This window comes from Acartia tonsa, chromosome 3, assembly GCF_053477335.1.
Source record: "Acartia tonsa isolate MP-2025a chromosome 3, ASM5347733v1, whole genome shotgun sequence".
Taxonomy (NCBI): Eukaryota; Metazoa; Arthropoda; class Copepoda; order Calanoida; family Acartiidae; genus Acartia; species Acartia tonsa.
Window position 1 is genome coordinate 24,695,239 of NC_137262.1, and position 22,186 is coordinate 24,717,424.

General features: G+C 31.9%; 1 protein-coding gene across 1 annotated transcript in view; it reads left to right on the plus strand.

Annotated features, from left to right (window-relative positions):
* The window catches only part of LOC145314804 (uncharacterized), a 72,244-nt gene extending 50,156 nt beyond the window's left edge, over window positions 1-22,088 (plus strand). Inside the window, exons 7-17 of the mRNA XM_080154884.1 lie at window positions 8,994-9,138; window positions 9,846-10,243; window positions 10,425-10,549; window positions 10,882-10,939; window positions 11,673-11,712; window positions 11,898-12,050; window positions 17,928-18,019; window positions 19,531-19,586; window positions 20,748-20,936; window positions 21,269-21,479; window positions 21,713-22,088. Coding sequence (XP_080011010.1) covers window positions 8,994-9,138; window positions 9,846-10,243; window positions 10,425-10,549; window positions 10,882-10,939; window positions 11,673-11,712; window positions 11,898-12,050; window positions 17,928-18,019; window positions 19,531-19,586; window positions 20,748-20,936; window positions 21,269-21,479; window positions 21,713-21,994 — 1,749 coding nt within the window. The 3' untranslated portion in view covers window positions 21,995-22,088. The remainder of the gene's footprint in view (window positions 1-8,993; window positions 9,139-9,845; window positions 10,244-10,424; window positions 10,550-10,881; window positions 10,940-11,672; window positions 11,713-11,897; window positions 12,051-17,927; window positions 18,020-19,530; window positions 19,587-20,747; window positions 20,937-21,268; window positions 21,480-21,712) is intronic.
* The last annotated feature ends 98 nt before the right edge of the window (window positions 22,089-22,186 follow it).

Sequence of the window (22,186 nt, forward strand, 5' to 3'; positions counted from 1 at the left end):
CGTCAGTTAGTCCATAACACTCTGGTCTGGGGGAAAGGGGATTTTTTATTGTTGCTACTTAAGAAAGTCAGATGAAATATTAAATTGAGTTTCCAATGTCATGTGTGTATTTAATCAATACATTGTTTTATCCGTCTGTCTTATCCCAATAAGACATAACTACTACTATTTTTTTAATGTTTCGTTCTCTTCTTTTTATCTTTTGCATATTATCTCTACTTTTGTCTTGTGACAACTGAACATCTGCTGTTCACTTTTGCCTGTTTGTCCAATTGCGATTTTTAAGCTTCGCTACTTATGGATGTTATCTTCCTTGTTTTCTTTCATTACAACTAGCTGCTCGGCCCTTAGTCTCTAGGTGAAAGGTAATAGCATTAAGACATATATGATGCTTTACATCAAAGCATAACTCATTATCGATTTTATTCTCACATTTTCTTACGGAAATGAAATAATTATCTAATTGCTTGATTAGATAAGTTCTAGTCTGAAAATTTAGAATTAATAAAACCAAAATAGATCTATCAACAGTTAGGGAGTTGAATCCATTTGTATAGAAGCAGAAATATTATCTATGATTACGGTTTTGACCCTCTAAAAAACGTAATCTACCATTCCACTTTTCACTCTCTTGGTGATGATATCATCAACGCCGATATGATTTTTGTAATCTACCATTCCAATTTTGCCTCTCTTGGTGATGATATCATCAATGCCGATACGATTTTTGAAATGTACAATTCCACTTTCAAGAGAGGCGAAACTGGAATGGTGGTTTACACTTTTAACATCAACATAATTGAAATCATACATACTATTTTTAAATTGTGTTAATGGTATGAATGTATAAAATACTATTTATAATTTTAAAAAATTTACGTAAAATAAAAATAATAACTAGAATATACCATTACTATTATGTCGATTTAAATAAGGAAATCAATGTTTATGAATACGCTGATATGTAAACAAAAATGTACCATTCCAGTTTCGCCTCTATTGAAAGTGGAATGGTACATTTCAAAAATCGTATAGGCGTTGGTGATATCATCACCAAGAGAGGGGAAAGTGGAATGGTGGATTACGTTTTTAGAGGGTCAAAACCGTAATCATAGATTATATTTCTGCTTCTATAAAAATTGATTCAACTCCCTAACTGATCAATGTTTGTTCATGTAATGTATCATTTGCATGTACTCTAACACACACAGGGGCAGATATTAACATTCTAAAGAAAGTTTTTGTCAGGGATGATTATTGGAAGAACGTTTAATACTTCTATTTTTAAGCTATTTTTATGTGACTTTTGTATAAGGAATAATATCACTATCTTTTACAGTATATTAAGTGAGCATTTAATATTATGAATTATCCTAGCATGAAAATGAAAACTCAACCACCTTAGTGGGTTCTTAACGTACAAACAAAACAACCTTACTACTTTCTGTTGTTAGATTGTTGTTCTTACTCTACTTTGAATATTGTCCTTGTTTACAATTTTCCACATATTTAGTAATATTTGAAAAGGTCTGCTTTTCCCTTCGTATCAACCTATTAAAGGTCACCCTCCCCCTCTAGCAAATACCTGTGCACGCAAATATAAATGTCATGGCCATTTAGTTGAGAACTTATCTTTTTTTGCAATGCCTATTCCTAGCCGTAAATCCACCGCAGATCCGTAGTATAAATAAGTTTTGATAAATAATTCTTGCCTTTAATTGGACAACAATTATATAAAATCAGAATTTATTATGGATTATTCAAACTTACAGTATACAAGGAAGGCAACATTGGTCGCTATCACACAAAGTACCCTATTGAGCACTGATGATCCTCCTCCTAACTATTTTGAAATTAATTAAAAATAAGGGTGAGGTAGTTTTTTTGTTTTTTTTACTTTAAGTTAGGTTATTTTGGTTACTGGGTAGCTCTGCAGGGTTATGACGCCTCAGGTATAAGCCTTGTAAAAAAACATTTATTTACAAAGATAGGGGGAGGAGGTTGTCAGTGTTCGACTAGCCAATAATGGGATATCACCAAATATTAAATAAGGATTAAATAAAGTAATTTTTACAAAGTTTAAACAAAAAACGTATTTTAATACCATGCTGGGTAAATTTAAGAATGTATAAAGTAAAATGTTCAGTAGTTTCACAACTAAACATAATTTCATTTTATTTCTATTTTATTACATAAAAATATTTGTATTTGTATGTTTTTATTCTAATTAAGATCTTATATGATAAATATCTATAATTTAGATTTTCCTCCATTTTTTGCAACTTTGTACCAGTAATTCAAATCAATTATTCTTTGTTTTATATAAAGTAATAATATAACACTATTTGCAAGTTAGAAAAGATTTATTACTATATATCAATTAGTAAGGATTGTATAATAAAAACTTATAAAATGTGTCTAAGTATATTTTAATACAGTTTGAAATCTAGATAAAAAGATAATTTATTCAAAAAAATTCAATATTTTTTACCATATAGTTTTTAATCGATGTAAACCTAACCTGAAAATATGAACCTATTAGCAGCCAGATAAACATACCTTTTAATTCATTATAGATTGGTGGCCGTGCCCATAACATCTAGGGGCTCTATTTTGGAAGGAGCAGAGAGGCCAGTACTTTAGCATCTATGAGATATATATTCGAAAGGAAAGTAGGAAAATAGCATAAAAACAAACTTAGATATAAGAATTAAATAGCCTAAAAACATCAAGGGACCTAAAAGAAGATTCCAAAAGATAGAGAAATCAATCGGTTGAGCAGTTATTAAAACCTTAATCTACAAACATCAAAAAACCTTACTACTTTAAATAATAGGATTAAAACTAATCACATACAATAATTTGAAAACCATATTCTGATCATTTAATTTTGATTGGAGGGGGATTGTAATTTTTTTTATATCTTAACAAAAATATTCTACCGTTATTTTACGCAGCTAAACAATGAAGTCATCCTTGTTTAATTACAGAAAGGTATGCTAAATAAGTTAATGGAGATGGTTATCTGTATGGTGTCCCATAGATTCCGCTATAGTGTATTAACAGCAAAATGTTTCATATTATACAAAAGACACAACAGAAAAATGAGGAACAGTTTTATTTGAAGTAAGTGAATTAATAGGGAAAAGGCAGATTTTCAATAGAAATAATAAAAGGGATGCCTTTGACAATTGGATATAAAATATGCTCTATGCGGAAGTGAATCACCACATTTCTGTTTAATTATGTTCCAAGTGTGATGAGCCTAATGATCAAAAGTAAAGAGCATAAAAATTCTCTGTTTTACCAAATTAATAGCTCTTTGTCTCTTTAGCAGTAGCGCAGCTACTCTTAGTCCATTCCTTCGGTCCATCAGTTTTTTCTCAGCTAATATTACAGCTTCTTTGCCAATAAGCAATTCCTTCTCAATAAAATTTTTTGTAAAGATTCTTGCAAATATGCATATACTGGACATTTCATTTTTTTCATCTTTACTTTTTAATAAATGGTAACTTGTTCTTATGGATTTTGTAATCCTTGTTTTATTATTTATTTATTATTATTATTAACTATTTGTTCTTTTTTGTTTACAGAGATGCTTTATAATTAAAAGAAGGAAAATTTAAGAATATCATGAAATATTATAACGGTAATAAAAAATAACTTTAAACATTGATAACAATTGTAAGCAATTTTTGATCGGTTATAATTATCCTTTAAAGTACTAAATTTTATGAAAATCTATAAATGTTTAAAAATTATCCTCGTTAATCAAAAAAAATATAAGGGCTTTAAAGATTATGAGGAAATTTTAGAAGATGTTTTTTTTGCAGAATGGGAGGTTAATAACTCTCCCAAAATTTTATAAAGGTGTAAATTTTTAATATGGAGAGGGTAAAATATAATATATTTTTTTATGTAATCACCTTTATCATTTTACATCCTTGAGTTCAGTGCAGAAACTGTCTCTTTTGCGAATTCTAGAAAGCAAAAACCTGTATTTTTAATAAAATTTAGAGACATTATCATTATCAAGTAGGTACTCTACTGAAAAAAAAGTTTTATTCAATATCACAGACCAAATATTTAATGATTTACATTTCAACAATTTTGTTTTGCAATTCTTACCACCAAAAAAAATTACTGAAACCCAAAAATGCAATTAAATCAACAAAGCTAATTGCCAAATAACCGGCTGTAATTAAAATCAACCATTTTTATTATTTTCGCAAATCTTTAATGATTAAAGTTTCATTTAATTGTTGCCAAATTTTTGCAGTCAAAGTTAAATAATTAGATCCGAACTAGTTGTTACTTTTTCTTAAAAATAAAGTAACATTGATTGAAACATTAATTTTGATATAAAAAGTTTTTTGACACTCACAGGTATCTAAGGGGATAAGACAATGGCCGATAAATTGATGAACATCCCCAATGATGATACACAAAACTATCCTTTGTGTATATGAAATTTAGTTATTGTATCGTTTGAACACTCAATTTAATTACCAATCAATAAAATTTTCTTAAGTCCCCAAAGTTGTTAAGCAAACGAATAAGAAAACGTATTATTAAACTTTGGGGACTAGTTTAATAAACAGCTCTTTGTCCACTCTATCTCTGGACTCGCAGCTTTCATTTCCGAATCCGCGGCCAACTATCTATAAAACCGTACTATTAAATATTTAAAAAATCAACAAAAACATAGAAAAAAATATGAACTTTTGTCAGGATGTATTTCTTACTTACTTTTCTCATTAAATCAAAATACTTTTTATTATAAAATACATGAATGGACATATTATTTGATAAAAAAATTCCACAAAAAAGTACATAATATCCGTCTCATTTCCAACACAACATTTCTTTTTATTGGTTATTAAATTAAGCATAAAAATAGATATTTTAGTTGCCTTAGTCCAGGGATTTAAGGGATAATTTATTCGAAAAAATTTTATGACTATTTCTCCTAGTACTAGAATAGATAGTATATTTTGTATAATAAGTTTGAATTCTTTAATGGAATTATGATATCTTAGTCTCATCTAATTTAGTTTGTAAATAGAGGGATTATGTTTGTCTGTCTGTACTGTAAGTTCTATCTAACAGATAACCTAATATGTACAAGGAAAAAACGTCAAGGGGGGGGGTAATGGGGCGATTACCCCCCCCCCCCATTTAAAATTTACCCCTACCCTGGGGGTGCCGTAGGCACCCCCAACCATTTAGGAGGGGGTATTTACCCCCCCCAAACAATTTTGGGGGGGGTAAATACTCCCCCCAAAATAAAAAATCTCTAATAAAAAAATTTTTGCGCGCTTCGCGCGCATTTTTAATACTATATATTTAATAAAATTTAAATTACCCCCCCCCAAAAATTTTACCCCGGGGGTAAATTTTGGGGGGAGGTAAACTAGATTTACCCCTGCCAAAAGATTTCAGGGGGGGTAATTACCCCCCCCAAGCAAATTTTACACCCGGGGTAAAAATTTTGGGGGGGGGGGGTAAAAAAAATTTGCGGCGCACTTCGCGCGCCATTTTACCCCCCCCCCAAAAAAAAAGCGAATTACCCCCCCTTAAAAAAATTTTACCCCCCCCCAAAAAAAGCTTGGACGCCCCTGTGTACAGGGAAAATAGGTGCCGGGAGGGTTTTCATTTTCGAGAGGGTACCTTTACCCTACCAAGAGAAATAGTTCCTATAAAAAATTAACCCAAACTCCCCAAAAAAAATATGAGAGATGGACATTTCCTTTTTTAAAAGGTTTCTAGAGGACTTTCAGGAAAAAGTTACTAAATATTGACGAATAAGAAAAAAAACTGTAGCCTAATATATTTTTGTTGGGATGCCATATCCCTTAAATGATTAACGTAAAGGACTCGCAATGGCTCGTACTAAATAGTGGAAACCATCTTGGTTTCATGCATCTCTACCTTCAACCAATGATACTGTGGCAGAGATAAGGGATAAGTAATATCCTAACAAAAACATTCTTTCAAAGTTATTTTCCTAGATTTTCTTTTTACTTTTGGAACATTTTAAACCTTTCATGCATTAAGGAATTAGTTATTTCAAACCCAAAGGCTCTGCGCATAGCCTAGTCCTCCCATAGTCGCCATTCAAAGTATTTCATGGATGCCATATCTTGAGATAAACAATAATTTAACTTTCTGGGAAATCAATATATGCGTTATACTATCGTGAGGTTTTAAAAGCATGGACGTCAAATTTTTAAAAAACTTTTGGGGTTGAAGTCGACTTTTTGTTGAACATAAAGTAAAAACATCACCTGATTAAAAATTAAGGGCTTTTAATTATTGCTCAAAACAGGTTTGAAATGGGGAGGGTTACTCTCCCCCCTTCCTTGTTAGACTTCATTGTTTAAAAGATGTCTTTTAAAAGGATAAAATAAAGTATTATTTGTAATTTAATGGTTTATCTTGTGTCCCCTTTTTCCCCTGGTGTTATACGCTTGGTGATATATTTACTCAATTTCATTTGTTAATTAATAATCTACTACAGAGTGTCTTATTTAATTTTATAACATTGTTGCAAACAACATTTGAGTTTTAATAAAATTATATATACAGTGGCGTGCTGTAGAGGGGGTGTTGAGGGATATCAAAACTCCCCTTAAAACTGAAATTGGGATCGCAAGTCTTTCCCTTTTTTTCCACCCCCCCCCCTCAATGGTTTCGCACCCCTCGCCGTGAATCGCAGTGCACGCCACTGTATATATATTAATACATAACATTAATAATATTTATAAATCAAATAAAATAAAATAAATAAAAATATAAATCTCCAAATTTTTCCCTTCTGTAGTAGGAGAAAATTATTGTTCAGACTTCTATTTTGTACCAACCAATCAAGATTTTACAGTCCTTGTATTCACCACCACCCGCGACCGTGGCTCAACACGTAGCGCATCCGCTCGTCGTCGGGAAGGTGATAGGTTCGAATCTCGGTCCGACACCGCGTCATAACTACAGACGTTTAAAATGGTTCCTACTGCTGCTATGTCAGGTGCGCGACATAAATAGTAAGAGTAGGGGGAATGCCTTGGCCCAAAACAGGCGCAACTCAATACCATGCACAGTTAGGACTTCTCAGACAAAGGTCGTGCAATCAAAGGGTTGGTTGTCTGATGGGCATATGGACGCTTTACACCGCAATCATAGGGCTTAGGGCTGACAACCCTATCCAATATCAATAAAAAGGCACATTGTTACAGAAACACTGACAAATTGTCAGCGGCCTATGCTCCCCCTGTGGAGTGAAAAGGGCTTGTTACTGTTTTTTGTTACTGTATTTACCACATAGTATATTTTGAAGCACCCTGTACAAATTAACCAATATTATTTACAGATAATATTTTTATTAGTTTTGCAATTTTAAAAATTCCAGTAATTATAAATTCAACAAAGACTTGATAGCAGCGCGTCGGCTGCGCATAAGCCTAACAGGTGACTGACTGTGCTACGCAGAGGTGTAGGCAGAATATGGACTAAATTATACTGGTCCCAAAGATTTATATCATGTTCTCTCTTTCATTGGCTTTTACACTTTGGGTACTTTTATCAAGCCTTGATTGGATAGTACAAACTAGCATTTCCTAAACTTTCCACTCAATAATTTTAATTTTCAGCAGGGGTTATTATGTCAATCATAATACATCAATTTATAGTCTATTGTCTATATCATAAGATCTCTGGATAATTATAGTTAATTCAAATTGTTTAAAAGCTTAGTTAAATAAAAAGTTTTCGTTCTTGTTAAATTAAATATCTTATTATTGTAACTGAAGTTTAGTAAAAACTTAATAAGTTGACATAATTATAATTAGAATTAGCATGCAAAGTCACTTCTTCTTAGAAGGAAAGTGATAATTTATATATATTTCTAGCAAACAGTATTTTTTATTTTCGTTTCTCTATAGGTAATTTCTCTATACAATCCTATTATATAAAGTAGTAAGGTTATTTTATAATAGCTTAAAATTTCGATAACTATTGGACTGATTTTTTCATTTTAGGAAAGCTTCACATAGGAATGGTGTTATTTTATTTTTGAGATTTAAGTCTTAGGATGGTTTTAGGCTAGGGGCGACGCCACTAGTACTTAATATGTCATTAAAGTTTAGTTCCTTCGCTCTCCTCTGTCGAAGCTTGAATCATTCTCTAGACATGTAATTCCAAAAAAAAATTGCTCAGATAGTTCACTTTTTATAATCTTTATATCTTTGAGTGAGAAGAAGAAGCAACCATTGTTAGCTTAATTAAAACACGTTTCATGTCTGCACATCATTTTGGATAGGGGGGTTCATTCAGGGTTCGTTTTTGTACTTTATATATTTTGTACTTATTGTTTTTTTCGCGAGTTTTACAAATGTCTGAAAAAGATAATCCTTCGAAACCGATTAAATCCGCTTGATTAGAACCTGTTCTCAGCTATACTGAAAATACAAATCATAAGGTCCATGCCAACTTTGATAGCCCCGTGGTTCCAAAAAATATCAGGGAAAGCTGTCTATAATACGATGCGATAAATAACTATTCTCAAACAAAATATCAATTAGAATGATGAAACAATATTTTAGTGGTTTTTACCCCATTGTACTTTTTTTTACTTGCGCACATATTCAGTTTACTGTGTGTCAGTCATCCATTTTTGTCGCAGCATTTTGGTCAGAAATTTCTCAGATTATTTTGCAGATTTTGCTGGGAATTAACAAAATAACACAATCATGTTAATCAAGATTAGTTTAATAATTAGTGGCTTCATAGCTTAAAATAGCATAAAACCAAGATAAGATAAAACGCAGAAAATATTCAGACTGGTATTTTCTGAGATTTTTAGCTTCAGACCAATAAAGGACTAAATGTAGTAATTATAATAATATGTTTAAGCTAAGAATAAAAAAAAAATATCAATTCTTTTTTCTCCAAAAACGGTGTCACAAAAATTTACAATTTTTAACTTTTCTTAATTTCAGAGTGGACGAGAAGAGTTTGTGTTGAAAGCCAGTGAATCAACTGATCAACAGCATCATCAACAACATCCACAACAGCAACCACAACAATATCCTCTCTGGTCACAACTAGCACATGGACAACATCGTACTGAGCTTCATCCTGTAGGCAAGCAACCTTTTCTTTATTCATTGACAATCATTTTTGTATGGTCAATTGCCGTTTATGGTGAAGGTCATTTTATAAGATTTTTAAAAGCGAAGCTTTTCTATAATTAGGGTCGGTCCGTCCGTACGTCAGTCCGTCCGTACGTCCGTCCGAGATAGATAGCTTTTATTCGTTAATTAAGATATGCTAGAATTGTCCTATCGATTTTAAACTTTGCATGATGTTTCCTGTAGTAGTTAGGTACGATTTAGAAAGCGTAGCAACTCTATAAACATTACCAGAATGTCCGTATGTCCATTTGAAACATGTTGATTTTTCTACTTTTTTAACAACAAATTTTTAAGTGATTTAATTGTACGTTTGATCTGATTTTTGGTATATTGATTTCTGGAACAACAAAAAACAATATTACAAGCAAAGCAACTCTATAATCAAGTCCTAAAAATGTAAGTATGTCCATAACCATTATCCTGTATCAAGCAGTTTTTCAACAAATTTACTTACAATTTTGCTTCGATTCCTATACTTTTATATTATGATTGTTCATTTTAGACACTATACAAGTGTAAATGTCCGTTTGTTCTACCGTTTCAGTGCTTCGCTTTTATGGATGTTGTCATCCTTGTTGATAAAATAAATTAGATGGGACAAATAGGAAAAAAAAATTTGAATCGGAAACATAATTTGAATAATGCTTTTAACTGTAGGTTTACCAGATCCTGCAACTTTCCAGAAACAAAGACAGCAACAACATCAAGAGCAGAACAATACACAACATCAACAAAGAGCACACAGTGGCGGCCATTTTGAAAAATCAATCGGCGGTGGCCATTTTGAAAAATCAATTGGAGGTGGCCATTTTGAAAAGCTTACAAACGGCGGCCATTTTGAAAGAAGCCATCTGTTGGAGGGCAGCCAGTCAATACCGCCCGACCTATCATCGTCTGGGTACCACTCAGCCGGCGGAATTATTGGGGAAAAAGGCGGTGGAGGCGGTGACAAGAATAGTGCAGATAAATATAGTTTGAGTACTTCGCGCCACCGAAATACAAACAAGGTAACTACTTCATTCAACATACAACGGCTAATGATCAAGGGTTTAAAGGTAAAATATAAATTTATACTACATATTGTAAAACACAATATTCTTTAAGTCAAAACAGCCATGTCCGTTATTATGTGCCTTTAAAAACTAAAAATTGAAACAAACAAAAAACAATTTTCAGTTGGGTGGTTATTTTTTCAAATTTTGTTTACAATTAACCATTGAAATTCATCAATTATAGGGTGGCGAGTCTAATTCTTTGTGGGACTGGAGCCGACTTCTGGAGAAAGAGAGGCGGCAGCACAGCAACGTGACGGCCGCCGGCGACAGACGCAAGGACAGCTCGGGGAGCAACACGACTCGCAGGCAAAGAAAATAAATGCATAGACAAAATTATACCGTAATATAACCGTAGTATAAGAAACTTGGTTGATTAGTTCTTCTACTGGAGACCTTACAGAATTGAGCAGATAGGGGGATGTAGGGGTGTAACTGCCTACACAACTCTATATACCCCCTGATACACCCTGATACTCCTAAAACAGCTAAGGGGAGTGTCAAGTTAAGATTAGTGACATCCCCCATGTTTTGGTTCAAGGTGGTGTTTTTTTCAGCACCACCCTGGCAAAACACGCCACTGAGACAGACAGACAATTCTTTTCTTTATCTATAAGAACATTTTCTTCTTTTCCCTCTAGAAAACCAGCTCAAAATGAGACGGCGAAGGATAAGATACTATTTGCTCTCACTGGATTCAGGAAAACACTGTGTTTCATTATTTATTCGCATCTAGCTTTAGTGAAAGTTTAGCAATATAGATTGTTGTCATAAAGGTGTTGTGTTCGAGCCTCTAAAAAATTGAGACATACAAGATATCCATGAAAATGATATAAATTGATTTTATGCAGTTGTAACAAAATATAAAGGTTCTTAAGTTAAACAGCACAAAAATAGGTGCAATGAAAAATAAATTAATCCCCCTTCCCTTTAAGATAGTTTAATCTTCTATAACCATTATTGTAGCTAAGATTGAAAGAGGACGTTAAAACACTGAATTACTTTCTTCCTGGGACCATAGTTTCAAAATTAGGGGGGGGGGGAGAAATTATCTATTATTGTCCTTATCCCAGTATCCCTATACCTGGAAAAAAGACACAACTCATCAAGGACGTCTAAGCTTTTAGTAATACCACCTCCCCCACAAAGCATAAAAACTATTGGGAGTAAAGTTATGGGGGAGGAGGGGGGGGGGACTATAGTATATTTTTTTAATTTAGGGAGGGATGACTATCCTTTTAACCATCCCCCCTTTGGAAGGTAATGTACCTCATTGCCTTTTTACAGATAGGACTTCTAAACAAGGTTCGAACAATGAATAAATAGAGTACTAAACGTTCAGCTGGCTAACCACAAAATTATTTAAATGCTAATAATCTATAATTTATATAGGATTTTATAAACATAATTTCTTTTAACACTTTTGTTTTGTAGTAAGAGGAAGGCAAGAAAGAGAATAGATATAGATCTAGGTAAGATTCTAGGGATCTAAAGAGATAAGACAATGGCCAATAAATTGATGTACATACATGTTTTGATATCTGTGAGTCACTTAAGATGTCGAAACGGCTGGATAAAAAAATTCAGAAAATATATCTTTCACTTATAACTTAAGTAAAAGTAGAAAAATATTTACTGATTATTTTTAACAATTTAGGAGTATTTTCCCCTCGGGGACGCAGGCACACAGTAGCCGAGGCCTCGCTGCTCCGGCCAGGCAGATCTGAACCTGGATTATCCAGGCTGGAACATTCTAAACAGGATATCACTAGGAGATCACATGGAGAGGCCTTGAGGTCTTTAGTTTCAGGTAGAAATTTATTTTACTGTAAGCTTTTTTGGAACATGGGAAGAAAACGAAGTTTCGGGTTTCGTCGTATTTTCACAGTAGCTTTTTTTTCTATTTCTAGCCCCTGCGGGGGGTTCTATCTCTGAAGGAAATCATTAACACTTACCTTCTTTACAAAAAAGGATTTTCCTTAACAAAAAAAACTAATATTAATATTGACATGAATATAGTATTATTTATGTTTTAAGAAGGTTATAAAATCTAATAATTTAAAAGTCACATAATGTCTAAAAAGGCCATTAAGATACGGAAGGGCTTTCTGATTAAAATGAAACTTTTATTTGACTTAAAAACTCAAGAAAAAAATAATTGTATTTGGGTTAGTTGTTTTTTACCAATATTTATAAACTTTATTACATATTAAATTATTATGCCTTTCATTACTTTGTACATTTGTGAGCTTCATTTTAAAGGATGTTATTATCCTTGTTTTATATGTAAACATCTATAGTTTAGTCAATAATTAAGATATCATGAAACTCTTTTTTTAACTACGAATCAAATATATTATTACTTGGATGTTGCACCAGATTTTCATGTACTCTAATAAAGTGATATTCGCAGCTGGCTTAAATAATGATACCCCTATGCCAATCTACCCCTTTAACCCATATCCCCCCCTCCTACTGAATGAACGAACTGATTAATAAATTACATCCATTTTAGCAACCTTAATAGACGGCAAATTCTACCCTGTCAATATATCCACGATTTATACATCCATTTGTCTATGTTATTTTCCCGTTCCGTTATTTCAATTGTTTTTCTTCCGTCAAAGATAAAATATAGACTCATCATTCATTAAGGAACTGTTTCTGCACTTAGGAACATAAAACCTCTTTTAGTTCAGTAACAGTTAGGAAGCTGAAACATTTTAGAAGTAGAAAAGTAGTAAAAAATTACTATTTATCCATATAAAACTTGTTAAACACGTTGATGAAACGTACAAGCCCCATACATGTTAATAGTTTAGATGAAGTAGCTTGTAACAGAGAAGATATAAAGGTTTCCAATATTTCTTCAAAACCGTATAATATTTGCTAAACTAGAACCGGTTCTCAGCATACTGAAAAATCATGTATAGATATATTACAGATAATTTTCCACAAATATTAGAATAAAAATCTAAAACTTTATACCAGTTTTGGTGGCTTGGGTCTTTGGCCCTCACAGGCTAACAAAACTGATTTAATCTTATATTTTTTTTTAATATCCGGGGAAAGCTGTCTAATACGATGCGATAAATAACTATTGTTAACTTTAACATTTAATGATGTAAATGTGGAAATAATCCATTTCCATTTTTTAAAATCTAAACTGCCAACATTGTTTTTAACACAATCAATATCCATCCAGACACGATACCAGTTTAGTTTATCTTCAAGTTGGAATGAGTCCTAAATTTTTAAAAGCGAAGCTTTTCTATAATTAGGGTCAGTCCGTCCGAGATAGATAGCTTTTATTCATTAATTTAGGCATGTTAGAATTGTCCTATCGATTTCAAATTTTGCATGATCATTGTAGTAGTTAGGTACGATTTAAAAACCGTAGCAACTCTATAATCATTACCAGAATGTCCGTACGTCCATTATTCAGTTCAGACACTATACAAGTGTTAATGTCCGTTTGTCCTACCGTTTCAGTGCTTCGCTTTTATGGATGTTGTCATCCCTGTTAAAAAATGATGTTTCATGTCTCCAACTGCTGTCATGATAAAAAATAATAATACTTGTTGTTCAAAAATATAGGGCAAACAAATTAACCTTTTTATGATTAACACAAATATAAAAGGGTGTTTTGAAATAATTCTATAGCAACAAAACTGTTTTATAACCAACCAAAACATTATTAAAATCACCCAGTTCATGCTTTATTAGTTGCGAAAGTGTACTAAAATAAGTATAAAGGCCAGGTTTTAATCTATTTTGTCCAGTGTTGTTAGAAGAAAAAAATTAGTTGTATGTAATTGTAAAAGTATAAACTAGATTTATTTTGTTTGGGTAAAATTTTATAAAAAATGTATAGTTATTTTAAAAGTATCCTATATTATTATGATTAAAAAATACTAATTTACATTTAAAATTATAAAGGTGACAGATAAAATTATATTTCCGCTTTGTGTATATCATTTAAAAGTGCGTCATGCTAAAAAAGGAAAAATTAGGGCTCGACAGCCGCGACTAAGCCTAAAATTAAAACCCGTTTGGATCCTTTGATTTTTATAAAAAAAAGAGGGATTGTCATATTTGGGTCATGTTTAGACTTTCAGCTGATTTTTAAGAAAAATATAAAAAGTTGATTCCTTGAGGCTTACAGGCGGCTTATGCGCAGCTGCCGAGCCTAAGGGATAAGCAGCTGAAAATAAAATTGATTTATACCCTGAAAGGGATAAACAAAATTACTCTTCTTCTTTAGATTTGATCATTGTTGGAAAAGTAAAGCAGCCCAATCAAGATTTTGATAAAATTACCCAAAGGTTAGAAAAGTTTGTCCATAAAAAAAACTTTTTTTAAAATTTCTCCAAGGATTCAAGGATAGAACAATGGACAATGAATAGGTACTTTTTCACACCTAGTTTTTTGTTTTTGATTTGCTGCCCGTAATATTGTTAGTAAAAATTAATCAAACTTAATGCTTAATCTACTTTTTCCCTTTTATATACCGCAATGATAAACAGACATGAGTAATAAATTAAAGCAAGAATGGTATTTTCATATTTAGTGCAGCAATAAAAATAATCATTAAAGAAAATCTGATGAAAATGTCAAGAAAAACGTTTGGAAGCTACAAATTTAAGTATTTCTATTTTGAAAAGGTGTTGTATATGTTTGTATTATCATGTCCCATAAGATCTTGAAACGGCACGACCAAAAGTCAACAGTTGAAAGTTTAGTAATGTTTCAGGGAAGATTTTAGGCAACAGGACGGAAGGGTGCGTGACCTCCAATAGAAAAACAATATCAACCGCCGCAACCCTCCCTCCCTAAAATTTTTTTTATCCAATATAAAATTTATATCTGGGTTACCTACCGCAATTTAGGGCAAGTGCCTATTTCTAGAAGTTTTTTTTCAGTTATTGATAGTTAGATGGACGGCTAGCACATGACAAATTATAGAGAGACTACAATACGAAAACGTATCGTTGCTAATAAACAACAGTTGTTAAAAAGAAAAATTTGCAATAAAATTTATTATTCTCACAAATCAGTTCACAAACTCTAAGCTTATCATTAAATTATGAACATTGACACGGATTGCTACTCAATAAAACTTCTTTATTGGCCGAAAAGATGTGATTTTTTGGTCAACAATTGAAAAGAAAAAGATATGAATAATAAAGAATATCTTGGCCCATAAACGGTACCAACTCATTCAAATGCACAATTAAAATGTACTCATAATATTTTTTCTTCGGTAAAAGAGGTAAAATGTGAACAGTTGTAATGCCTAAATAATGCAACTTTATTAATTTGTCCATTATCTCTACGTCTAAATTGATAGGCACGTTTCATCCATTCGTTGAATGCTTTAAAGTCCTGTAGGTCTATTTTCATGTAAGGTCAGTTCTACCCGCAGAGACTAAAATTAAATGAGTCTGTTCGAGAGATTTCAACGTGTATTGTTTTGTTTTTTTAAGAATCTTATTTCCTGTCATTGATGCATGCACCGTAATTTAACATCGTCTGCTTATTTCACTCTAATTTATCTTACGTATATACTTAATCAAACAGGGATAATAGGATAGATATCCCCGTCAAGTTGGTCGATAATATGTCACATTAAAGTAAAAGAATAGAGTGGCAATGTAACTTTCTCACAGGCCGATTTTGTATTGGGTCTTTGAAATCAGCTAATAGTGTCAGAAATGTAAACACAGCCAAGTCCCAACAGACGAACACAAAGCATTTTGCTAACAGACGAAAAGGGTCTCCACCACTTGGAACATTTATTTCAGCCACGACCACTTGACTATAGAAATTATAGTTAATCATAATGCCTGAGTGTTACAGGAATCCTCCTACAAGGTTTGGAAACGATAGGATGGTTCTAGCATGTCAAAATTTACGATCAAAGATATCTCTTACAGCCAAATTAAGGACGTACCAGTCTTAAAGGGCAAAAAATATTTGATTTTATCTCTTTTATTATGTCTTTATCCCTGATATATAATGTACAATTTAATAAATATCTAGCAAAAGAATTACACTTAGGGAAAAACTGATTTTTTTGCTTTGTTATGATTTTGATTAAATAATGCATAGCGGCTAGACAAATTGGTCATCTTAAAATTTAAATACTTTAATAACAAGGATGATAAAACAGACTGTTGGACAAACGTACATTAACAAATAAGGGTAACAGTACTTAATTTCCACGAATATTAAAATAAAAATCATAAAATTATTACTAGTATAGTCTGGGATATAAAATATAAGAAGTTTTTCATTTTATAATTTTGCTTTCGGAGTTTTTAGAAAATATCCTCAAATATTAGATCTAATCTGCTAAAATAAATAACATTCCATATTTTAAAATGAAATGTTTTAATATAGAGATATTAAATATATATTGATACAGATATTATTTTTATATTGATGGTTCTGCATGAATTATTTCTTCTGACACACATGATAACACATTTTACCCTCAAAATCATATGTGTATTGTAATGTGTGTTTATCAAAGGATAGTTTTTCATTAAGGTGTGTGAAAAAAATGAAAAAGTTAAAGATTTTTTTTTGAAATCATAATATCTCTGTGATGTCCTGTCTAAATGATTAGTGCTTTTTGAGAAAGCTCTATTAATGTAATTGCAAAGTTTTAGGCTATTTTTTTAGAAGAGTACATCTTCAGTTTTGTATAATCTCACTTTGTCTGTACAACCTTTTTCTGGAAATCCTAGTTTTATTTTGCAATGAGATGCACCTGTTTTTGGGCCATGGAATTTCCTTAGGGAGGGGGGGGGGGTACATCGGGTTGTAAATTACACTGGTAACCTAAGTTTATTAACCTCGTTATCTTATCAGTTCACCTAAAACTTTTAGGTATTTTTACTTAATTTTGATTGAAACTAGTAGTGCTCAAATGTTTCAGCCAATAATATTAATCTACAGAAGGGGTAATCCTTTATCATCATAGGAGATGCATATAAGTATATTGTCCATTGTCTTATCCCTTAAGATTCATAAATTTCCTATAATCATTTTTTTAGCAAACGTCTAGCAAAATATGGGTGTAAATCAATTTCTAACATTTTAGTTTAATTTCCTTGCAAATCATATGTTGGTACTTTGGCTTTAAACCAACGAAAAAATCTACAAAATTTTTAATTAGAAAGGATATCCTTATATAAAAGTAACAGAATATTCGTCTGTGCTGAAAGATATCGTAAACAGTTTGACTGATATATTTATTCTTTATTATGAAACTTCTTATGGAGGAGAATATTAAAAAAATATTAAATAAAATTGTTTTTTCAACAATATACATATATTCATATTTAAAATTAACATGATGGCGTCTATCTGTGTGTATTGGAGGACCTCGATACCCGCTGTACCGATATGGTTCTCCTTTGCAACGCAACTTATTATAGATTCAGAGTAGGTTGTAATTATTTTTAGGGAGAGTACCTTTCCAAGATAACCCCCCCCCCCCCCCCTCCCATAAGAAATTGATTTTTATAATTTTCTCTTTAAAACTAACACTGAAAGTAGATGGTCGACTTATCCAGCCCCCATTTCATACCTCAAGATGAATTAAGGGGCGTAGCCATAAGAAGTACGGTAGACAATAACCTTAATTACTTTTATTAGTTTAATTCAAATTTTATTTTAGTATCTGTGGATAGAGGTTACGAGTCGAAAATGAAGTATTCAGATAAACAGAAAAGATTGGTGGAAAAGTCTTCATCTTCAGACAATTTAAAGGTATAAGTGATTTGAGTGGCGCAGCCATTTTGTTATTAAGACATGTCCGTCTGTCCGCCAGGACAAGTGTATGAAAGATATAACAATCTTGTTAGTTAATTTTTTCCTTGACTCATTTTAAATACACTGTATAAAATGTGTCTTTATTATGTCAATATACGTATGAAGTTGAAGTAAAAAAACTGTCGGTATTATGTCAGAAATGACTACTTTTTAGTCGTCGTAAATGTACCTTTTTCTTCCAAAGATACATATAGCATGTCGATATGTTATGTAATCCACGATCAATTTTTATTAAATCCATCTGTAATTCCAAGTATTGATTACACCTTTATACAAGCCAAGGCATTCCATCTTAAGAATTATTTTATTTTTATCTTTGTTAATTATCTATGAGGTATTGACTTGTTTTTACGACTTCTAAAAATATTACCATTATAATTAAAAACAGCAATTTATTTAAGTACAGTACTTGAGGTAAATTAGATACATGCCAAATTTGAAGTGCAGTCAATCAAATGTAAATAATAAAAGTATGACACGGTAATTGCAGTTTTTATACAGATAAATTTAGATTATGTCTTTTATTACAGTACTTTGTCTTTATATGCTATATTTATCAACTTTTATATATAAAATTTAAAAAAATATATTTTCGGTATATTGAAAATGTTTATTTTGAAGTTTATTTACATACAGGTCACAAAGGGTTAATTTATCTTTAAATTTAGTACGGAAATTATTGTTAGGGGGTTTTATTTGATTTTAATTTATATTTGTGTAATAACAATCTTGTTTATTAACTTAAAACGTGCTAAATATCTTTTTATTAGTTTTAGATTTTGATCTTTTTTTGCATTTGTATTTTTAATTATGACACATCTTTTAAGACCAAACAAAAATTCGTGCATTTGCTATACTTTAATAACAAAAAATATTAGAAAACAATCTCGATTGTAATACCATCGTCGATATAGATGCTACTTTTTTATGGTTCTTTTATTTTATGAAATTGCCAGAACCTATTGAACATTTATTAATTCAACTGTACTTAACATAATTGATGTCCTTGATTTTTCTATTAAAGGAGGAAAAAGTAAAAATCTATAAAAGGGAAGACTCTAAAGGTCTCCACAGACTTGGTAAATAATCGACTTATGTCTATGTATAATTACTTGGATTTTGCAACCGATTTTCATGTACTTCAATAAAGGGTGATATTTCCAGCTGGCTAAATCCCTAAAAATTTAACTATAACTCCATTTACCCCATCCCCCCCCCTCGTCTTTTGGATGAACGAATTGACCAAGTAATGAGATCCATATTAGCAACATAAATTGATGACAATTTTTCCTATCTTAATATATCCACGTATTCTATATCCATTTTTGTAAGCAAAGTCCACCCTTCCTTTTAATCTTGAACATGCTTCTAATCCTGTTAGAATCTAAATCTTAAACTGAACCTAACCTAAGCAAATATATTTTTTCAAATATGTTAATCCGTTTCAGAGACGACCCACAGAAGATTCATGGAGAAAGAAATTAATTAGTTCATTACCAAAAAGGTAAACAAATCATATTAAAGGGATAGTTTCACGAAGTGCATTTAAAAAAAAAATAGTGAACTGTAAGTTTTTTCTATTTTAAATAACGTAGTAGTGCATAATATAAAGTTATTGATTAAAATTAAGAGATTTTACCAGGGATTTTCCTTAAAAAATGAGTTTTCATTTTTATTTTCAACTTCGTTGCGTGTTATATATGGCAAAAACTTTTTTGTCATAAATACAACTTTAGATAGCATTTACTAGTTAATAGAACTTTAAACTTTTTTTACAACAAAATACACATAACAACAAAGAATGACCAATAAAATATTCAGTATGGTACTTAGAGTAGTGATCTTTTTATATGTCTTAGTAGAATATATTAGGCATTTGATAGATATGATTGTGATAAAGAATTTTAACATTGACCTGACCAAACTTTTTTTATTTGACAATATCTAAAAGAGTTAGTGATTTGCAACATAAATTACATGAGAATGGTCTTTATATATATATATATATGTTGTATGGTTAGTTGGTATTTCCGCGTGAGATAATGTGTATATTGTAAGTAAACCGGACGGTTTTCTTTATCTTTTTAAAAAGAATCTATAGGAAACCTGTCCTATAGTGAACCGGACGTTATTTTTTATGTTTTTTAAGTAACTTGTCCCAAGGGGAACCCCTGTTCAATTTTTTTATAACTCTTGTGAAATATGTGGAAAAAGATTATCCAAAATTGGTGTTTTGGCTATACATATTTGGAAAAAAATAGACCATTGTCATGTAATTTATGTGGCAAATCTCTTTAACTTTTTTCGATATTGTCAAATAAAAAAAGTTTGGTCTGGTCAATGTTAAAAATTCTTTAACATATAATCATATCTATCCAATGCCTAATATATTCTACTAAGACATATAAAAGTTCACTACTCTAAGTACCTTAACTCTTTAAATACACTTCATAGAACTATCCCTTTTAAAGACATTTAAGAAGTACTTTTTTGTGATAATATCATTATTCATTCATTTTTAAGGTTTTTTCAATTCCCTTTGTTGGATCGAGCACCGACCCCTTGAGAATAACAAAAATGGCTTTAATCTTATGATTTTTTATTTTAATATCTGCGGAAAGCTGTCTATAATACGATACGATAAATAACTAACAATTTTGTTTAGATATAGCAGAGACCACGCAATGTACCACTGGGAGGGAGACAATGAGTGGGAGATACACGAGGACAAGGGGGATGAGGAGGGGGGACATGATGACTATGCCTACCCCAAGCTTGGGGATGATGATATGTCCCCTGGGGAACTGAGGAGGGGTCCTGGATCCACCCGACAGGCAAGAAGTAGAAATATCAGGTATGTTTGAGAGAAGTGGATATTTTTTCATTGCGCGGCAGCTGCGACGAAGCCTAAAATTCAAACCCGTTTTTATGTTTTTAAAAAGAGGTATTGCCATATTTGGACCACTTTAACACTTCTAGCTAAATTTTGAAATTGTAAAGACTTACAGGCGGCTGACCTGCAGCTGTTGAGCCCTTAACTATTTATTTTAAGGATGAAAACTACTATAAGTAGCATATCAGATAAATAGAGTTTTGAAGTAGATGATCATAGTCCTTTTTTTATTCTTAGAGTTATTTTTGTTTGGATTAAAACAAATCCTATGTTAATTATATTTCTATTTTTAGACCTAAGCAGCTAAGCTTAAGACAACGGTCCCTGGAGCAGTACAGAAGCAGCCGGGAAGCTGCAAGCACCGGTAGTTCAAGCAGCCGTGAGGCAGCTATCAATTTGAGCTCTGAAAATTCCAATTCGAGCAGAGAGGCACATTATACAAGTTCTGGTGGTAGAGAGGTTCCTTACACCAGCTCAAGTCTCCAATCTTTACATAAATATCAGGTTAATAAGCTTTTTAAATTTACCTCTGAAACAGTGGTCTTCAAATAGAATTTTTGTCTGTTTTAGAGATCTTTGTGAACATAAAACTAGTACAAATTGAAATATTATTCAGAAAGCAAAATTTGATAAAATATGTTTTCGTCTGTTAGAAAAAAGGCCCTGCTTTTTAACCTAAAAGTCTTTCTGAATAGACATCTACATATACTAATAAATCTTTTGTTTTTTTATTGTAGGGAAGTCAACAAAACGCATTTAAAAATCCGCACGCCAACCCCTCTCACCAGTCACACCAACATATCCACCATACAAGCTCTGCAGGACCAACCAAGAGTAGATCAGAGTCAAGACCACCCCATGACAGTCCGGCCAGGGTTAGGTCAAGTAGCCCGAGACATTATCAGAACGGCAGCCCTAGGCGGACAGAGAACAGCAGTGTGACCGGCAGCCCCGGACGGCTGCAAGATCGTGTCGGTGGCAGGAAAGGGTTTTTCATATTTTTTTTATTTTTTTTATAATATCCTAAGACTTCCTTTATAAATCGAAGCTTCCGTCCGTAACGGACTTCTCTGATCGTAAAAATAGGCTTGAAATAAAGGTTTCTTCTATTTTTGACATTTTTTGTATAATTTGATGAGAGTAGAAGCTCTATAATCATGAATAAAAAGCCCGTTTTCACCTTTAAGAAATATACTTTTTTCTTTTTTTGA